The sequence below is a fragment of the Atta cephalotes genome (genome assembly GCF_000143395.1).
Source record: "Atta cephalotes unplaced genomic scaffold scaffold00013, whole genome shotgun sequence".
Classification (NCBI taxonomy): domain Eukaryota; kingdom Metazoa; phylum Arthropoda; class Insecta; order Hymenoptera; family Formicidae; genus Atta; species Atta cephalotes.
The window spans coordinates 5,687,088-5,693,754 of NW_012130077.1; the positions used below are offsets into that span (position 1 = coordinate 5,687,088).

Genomic DNA, 6,667 nt, shown 5'->3' on the forward strand with positions numbered 1-6,667 from the left:
TACTTAGTATTATAATAGTGTATTATTATTTATTTATTATTATTACTAATAGTTATATATATTATTATATATTATTATATATATATATATATATATATATATATATATACAAGATATTCAGTAAAGACTGTAACGCTTAAAAGTAGATTCCTGAAATCCATTTTGAGGCAAAAATTCTAATATCAAAATGTCGAAACTTAATTTTTGAATTATAAGTATATTTAAAATTATATATCAAATCATACTACTTAAAGTTCGTGCGTTTAGATGTGATACAACGGAAAATCCAACTGCACTTAACGCGAACTTTAAATAAATACAGATCTAAATATAATCTTATTGATTCACCAAAATAATTATGTAGGAAATTCAAAGTGATGTTGATGAAGTATTTGAGTAATATTGAAAAATATTTGAGTAATGTTGAAAAATATTTTGTCATTTTAGTAAACAATTTGAGCATCCTACAAAATATTATTTTCAAACTTATATATCTAGAAATTTTTTATTACTTTAGAAAAATAATTCTTTCTCTCTCTGCGTAAAATCAATAGTTTGATGTATGTTTACATCTCAATATTAAATAGGAAAACTGTGATAAATGTATATCATCTTGAACACATGTGTAATAACGTTAAATCGACGAAATAACAATGAAACATATGTTGTATTGCAGAGGACAAGTACGAATGTTTGGGGCAAATGGATGGGTGTGATGCATGGTGACGAAGTGGAATATGTCTTTGGGCATCCCTTGAATAAATCATTGGAATATACCGACAATGAACGAGATCTTTCTTTGAGAATGATTCACTACTTCTCGCGATTTGCATATACGGGGTAGGTATTACGAATATTAGGTATTAATCATGCAACGCCAGATATGTATTATCTCTGATAAATAATAATATAGTATTACATACAATAAATAAAAGAAATTATGTTAATTAAATTTATAAGAAATTATTCTATATATATTAAATCATATATTAAAAATTTACTGTAATTGTAATAATAACAATAATATTATTATAATATTGCTAGTTACATAATATATGTATATAATGGATTATAGAGAAAAGTTATAGAGAAAACGACATCTTTTTTTAAATTTTGGTACTTAGCTTTGCTCGTAGAGCGGTTTTGAACGTAACTGATTAGATTCATACGTAAGAAGAACCAATCGCTTCAATGAACAGATTCCAAAATCCATTAAAAAAAAGTATTGTAATCTTTCTGTGACTCACTATACATACAGCAGCAATAATAGTAGTAATATTCCCAACAGAATCACGGATATTGTAAGAATGTATAGGAAAAAATGTTAGGATTAATTTTGTCAAGGATATTGCTTATGTCGCTTCATTGGTGAACTAATTTACAAGCATTAAAGCCACAAATTATGTAAATATAAAAATAACTTAACATTATCAATATTAACGTTAGAAATTTCAATATCGATTTGGTATAAATTATTGCCGATTTTGATTATTGCATTTTTTAATACATTATTATTATTATATATAAAGTTAGTATTATATATAAATTTTTAATACATTATTATTATTATTATATATATTATTATTATTATTATATATAAAGAGTCTAATCTTTAAATAAAAATATAATTTAATTTTCTCTTCCATTAGTAAAGTAATATTCCGTTACAATCCGATAAAATTGTTGTATAACCTGTCGAAAGAAAGAAAATAAAAATAAAATAAACTCAGTTTTTATTTGGATGACCAATTTCTTGAAATAAAAAAAATAGAAAAAAAGTAAAAGTATTAACATTTTTTTTACTGTGAATCTTAGAAAATTTAATGTAATTTAATTTAATTAAAATTTTCAATGTATTTTCTTATAATATATAAGTTAAACTTTTATATATGTTTGATTAGAGAGTAGTAGGAAATTATTTCTATTATGTTACTACTGTGAGGTAAACTCGGATATTATAGCCATTTCCGTAAAAATTATGGAATATGGTCATCTTTTCCGTATGGCTATCTTACTCGAGTTCACTTTACAATATCACACCTACATATAAACATTAATATTCAAGATTAGTTTCGTATTTATAATTTTATAAATAAATTATTAATATATACCTTACATCATCATATAAATAAATTATTTCTCTTCGTTCATTTGTATTGTAAATTTTATTTATATACAAATATTTAATTAGTTTATTATAGTTATTATACATATTAAATACATAGTCAAGATAACAAAACTTAATAAAAATTGTGCACGCTAATGTAACATGAAATTATAAATATAAGTGATGCAGCATGGATGCAACATATAGAGGAGAATTCGATGTATGAAACAAAGTTAATTTAAATTCAAATTATAACTATCAGGTAAGGAGTAAGTTCATCAGAAACTCGTTGCATATCCAAACTTAAATTTCCATTTGTCAATACGAAAATGTTAGTGTTACTGAGCACAAAAATAATTTTTCCATAAATATAATCTTAAACATTTTCATTTATAATTTTAAACATTTTAATTCATTGAATTATAACAAACGTATAGGGATTCGATTTTTAAAATTTTTTAACGATATTTTTTAATAATTAATATTTTTTAATAATTTATAATCTGTCAAAACAGCTTAACTATTACAGGTTTTCTATAATAAGCCATTATTCTTTCCAAGCTTTAAATCTTAAAATAAAAAATAGACCAATTATAGTCGATTAATTATTCTTCTCACATTGACTGTAATTGATGATCAGTTTTTCACAGCTCAAGCCTTAAAGTTTAGGTAATAGCTTATATGGTAGAAAGCCCATATTATATTTTAGGCACAAACATTATGTCTTACATTCTAGCACTGTCTTATTTGGTATATATTTTGATCAAATAATAGGAAAAAATATTCAAATTTATTAAAAATGCTCATTTATTGATTAAAGAAATCATATATTACAATCAAATATTACAATATTCTCTGATGCATAAAATTAAATGTAAAGTAGAATTAATGTATCTTTTATATAGCTTTGTTGCATTCATGATAAGATTATTTAAACTTTTATATAAAATGTCTCTTCATTTATAGATATATCAAGTTATAGCAAAAAAGAAGAATTTTCTCTTCTTTTGCAAAATAAATTCGATGATAATAAAGTTTAAAGTTATTATGACGTATCGCTCTCTATAAATATAAGATTTATTTTTTGCTTTGTTTACGACTAACATATTACCTTCCCATGCAATATTTGAAACCTACTTTTTTTACTACAACATGGAGCATGAAAAATTAGTACTGAAAAAATAGTACTGAATAAATAGCGTGAAAACATGTCGATTCAATTTTTAAAACTTTAAATTTAAAAAATCAATATACATAGAAAAATACAGAGATCGTACGTTTGTTAGCAATTTTTACAAGATTAATTATTAGATTGCTATATGCTTGTCTTGAAACATTCGCCTAATTGACTAGTAGACGGAATTATTTTTATTTTTTAATAGGTGTGTACTGAATAGAGAAATCTAGAGAAATATTCGAGAAATATTCGATATCTGACCGGATAACCGAATATGTATATATGTATATATATATATATATAAATATATATATCGAACTGAGATTTTATAGTGAAAGTTTGCGTTATTAATGCTCAATTCTATTCTTTTCGCTAAACTTCTTGAATATCTTGATTCATCTTCTCTCTTTTTCTTTTCACGTTGGAGAGATAAAGAAAATAATTTTCATTTAAATGGAGAAATTGTATCGGATATTCGGAAAATATCCGGCCGGATATTTTCCCTATTAGATATCCGGTTTCATATTTTTTCTGGATATCCGATATTCAATAACTAATTTACATCCCTACTTTTTAATATATTTTTCAGGATGCCAACAGTAACTGAAACTGAGTGGCCATCTTATACTAGAAATCATCCAAAATATTTTATTTGGAATGCAGAAAAGAAGAATGCTTTTGGCAGAGGTCCTCGCACAACAGCCTGTGCATTTTGGAACGAATTCCTGCCGCGCCTAAAAGGTGTTCCTGGTACGTAAAAAATTTTCTCATATGAAAATAAAGAATCCTTTTATCCCCGCTGTGTAAATTGTACAGTCACGACAAGATACTATTAAAGACTAATATTCTTACAAGAATTCGTCCTTGTTCAAGCTGTTCATTAAAATTTAAAAGGAATTGATAATATAGTATTAATTTTATGATTTATTAGTTTCATATGTATATGTAAAACTCAATAATACTTGATGTTTATTTAAAACAGTGATTTTAATGTTATCATCCGGATTTGATTATCGATAGAATTGATAATAGTAGAAAAAAAGAAATTTAATTTGTGACATATAGCATTACAAATATACTACTTACTTATGAAGCATTTTTACTCCTATAATAAAAAAATCATGAATTTAATGATTTATTATGTAGTATTAGTTAAATATTTATGTTAATAATTGCATATTTTATATTTATATCAAGTGTCGACAATATCAGTATTTTTCGATTATTTCTGAGCCCTTTTTTGTGAGGACAAAAATTTGCCTAAAGTTAACGATTATTAATAATATCTCGTTAGTGGTACAGCATTGACTAAGAGCCGATTGTTCCACCTTTTGGTAAATTTTATGAGATAAATCTATGAGATAAATCTGATAATCCACGTAGGTGATTGGGTAATCTTGCTACTTATTCAACAGGTAAAATTTACCAAAGGGTGGAACAACTGGTCCTAAAAATTCGTTCCTAAAAACTCGTTGTATGTGAAATTGTATTTACAATTAGCTAAGAACATGAGAGAGCGAGAGAGAGAAAAGTGCTCACCCTTTACCGCAGATTTCTATGAGTGCATTCAGTACTACAATCACTTACTGAGCGCTCAGTAAGCGGTGATTGCATCCTGTTATAACACTAGACCGCTAACTCGTCTCTTTAACTGTTGCCAAAACGTATATATCACATAGAATAAGTACGTTTGCATACTGCGCATGCTTTCTATATACTTTTGAACCAATCGCAGAATCACTATCATCTGTTGGCATCTCCTGTCTGTATGTGATGGTTTTATTCTGCACATACATTACGCGCAGGCAACTTTTACATAGGAAAAGTGGGAAGTTAGCATACCTACTATAATAATAGAAAAAGTCTGTGCTCTTTACTTACTAATTTACTTAATTTTGCGGATGTTCTTTGCAGATCCCACACCCGAGGCATGTAAAAGTGCAATGGCGTCGAGCGTTTCTGCTGGTGTCAGCCAACTGCATAGTTCATCAACAATTGCGTCCATCATCTTACTTCCGGTGCTGGTAGTATATAGATTTATATAAGCGATTCACCTCCATGTCGATAAATCCTTTTCATAGCTGGCAGGTACCTGACTGGGCAGAAAAGTTCCATCGGCGTTACCGTCCGACAAACAGGTCGTATAATAAGCGTTGTTTACGCTTCAAGGTCGCATTAGCGGTCGTCAACATTCGTAGATCGATAGGTCGCCGTAAGACGTATGCTATTGTTGTATAGCAACAGTCCGTCTTTAATTGTGTCATTATGGCACCGGCACTAGTAACACAGCGCGACGTTTGCGAATGATAATCAGAATGCTCCGCATCTTGGCGTGATGCATTCGTTGTTTCGAGAGATAGCCGTAGACTTAGGTATATGTCGCGATCCGCGATTGAAGACAAAAGATACTCGACAAAAGCCCGAGATGGAACCCTGCGATCAACTCTGACAAGAGTTGATCTAATTTTGACGATTCGTAGTTGGGCATTTTCCATCTTCGTACTTGATCGATCCGGTTCTGGCTTAGGCTCCGATTCTTTTCTTTTTTCGTTTTTTGTTATCTCCTGGAATTTGCTCTCTTGAGTTGATTCTTTTAATTCGATCGATCCTATTTCTACTGATCTGATTATTTAATAAGATTATTTAATAATTCTGATAATTTGACATACGCCTTGCGAGATATTGCTACTGGCAAACCTGCGTGAATTTATTTTGCAACCTTACAAACGTTTTTAAAATAATCACTGCTTTACAAATATAATAGTTTAAATTAATTGAATGCTTAGTAATAATCTAAATTAAGCGATTGCTTAGGAGTCGTTATTTGAATAATCGTGAAAATGGCAATTGCAAGAATTGTGAAAAAATTTAATGTAATTGAATAAAGGAACGGTACAGATTTCATATGGATACGAGCTATTTCACAACTATAATTAAATAAATTATTTGTTATTGTTTAACAGATGTGAGAAAGGTAAATGGCGACCTATCTCGATCTCGTACAAAACATACATTCGATGAATTATACAATTGACGATTTAGCGCGATATAATTTTGGGATTTGCCAAGTCCTTACGGATCAAGTTAAACATAGAGATTCAACTTTGATTCAATGCGGACGGCAATAAATTCAGTAATATATATTTTAACGGGTGCACGAGATAAGCTGTAACAGCGGTGCGATCAATCTCTTCGTTATTAATTATAAGAAGCCAGCTGCAACCGGTGCAACATCTTGTAATGTAATTTGATCTCTTACAATTAGTTTGCAATGTAGTCGATTGTCTAGCACGCGATCAAGTTTTATATGCAATATCAATTTCAGAGCAGGAAGCAAAAGATAAAAGAGAGAATGAGAATAGTAAATAACGAACGCGACAGTA

General features: G+C 28.5%; 1 protein-coding gene across 1 annotated transcript in view; it reads left to right on the top strand.

Moving 5' to 3' along the window:
* Positions 1 to 5,522, top strand: part of LOC105617726 (acetylcholinesterase-like) — a 10,209-nt gene extending 4,687 nt beyond the window's left edge. The window contains exons 2-5 of the mRNA XM_012199280.1: positions 677 to 840; positions 3,874 to 4,034; positions 5,199 to 5,308; positions 5,454 to 5,522. Of these exons, the coding sequence (XP_012054670.1) occupies positions 677 to 840; positions 3,874 to 4,034; positions 5,199 to 5,308; positions 5,454 to 5,522 (504 nt within the window). The remainder of the gene's footprint in view (positions 1 to 676; positions 841 to 3,873; positions 4,035 to 5,198; positions 5,309 to 5,453) is intronic.
* The last annotated feature ends 1,145 nt before the right edge of the window (positions 5,523 to 6,667 follow it).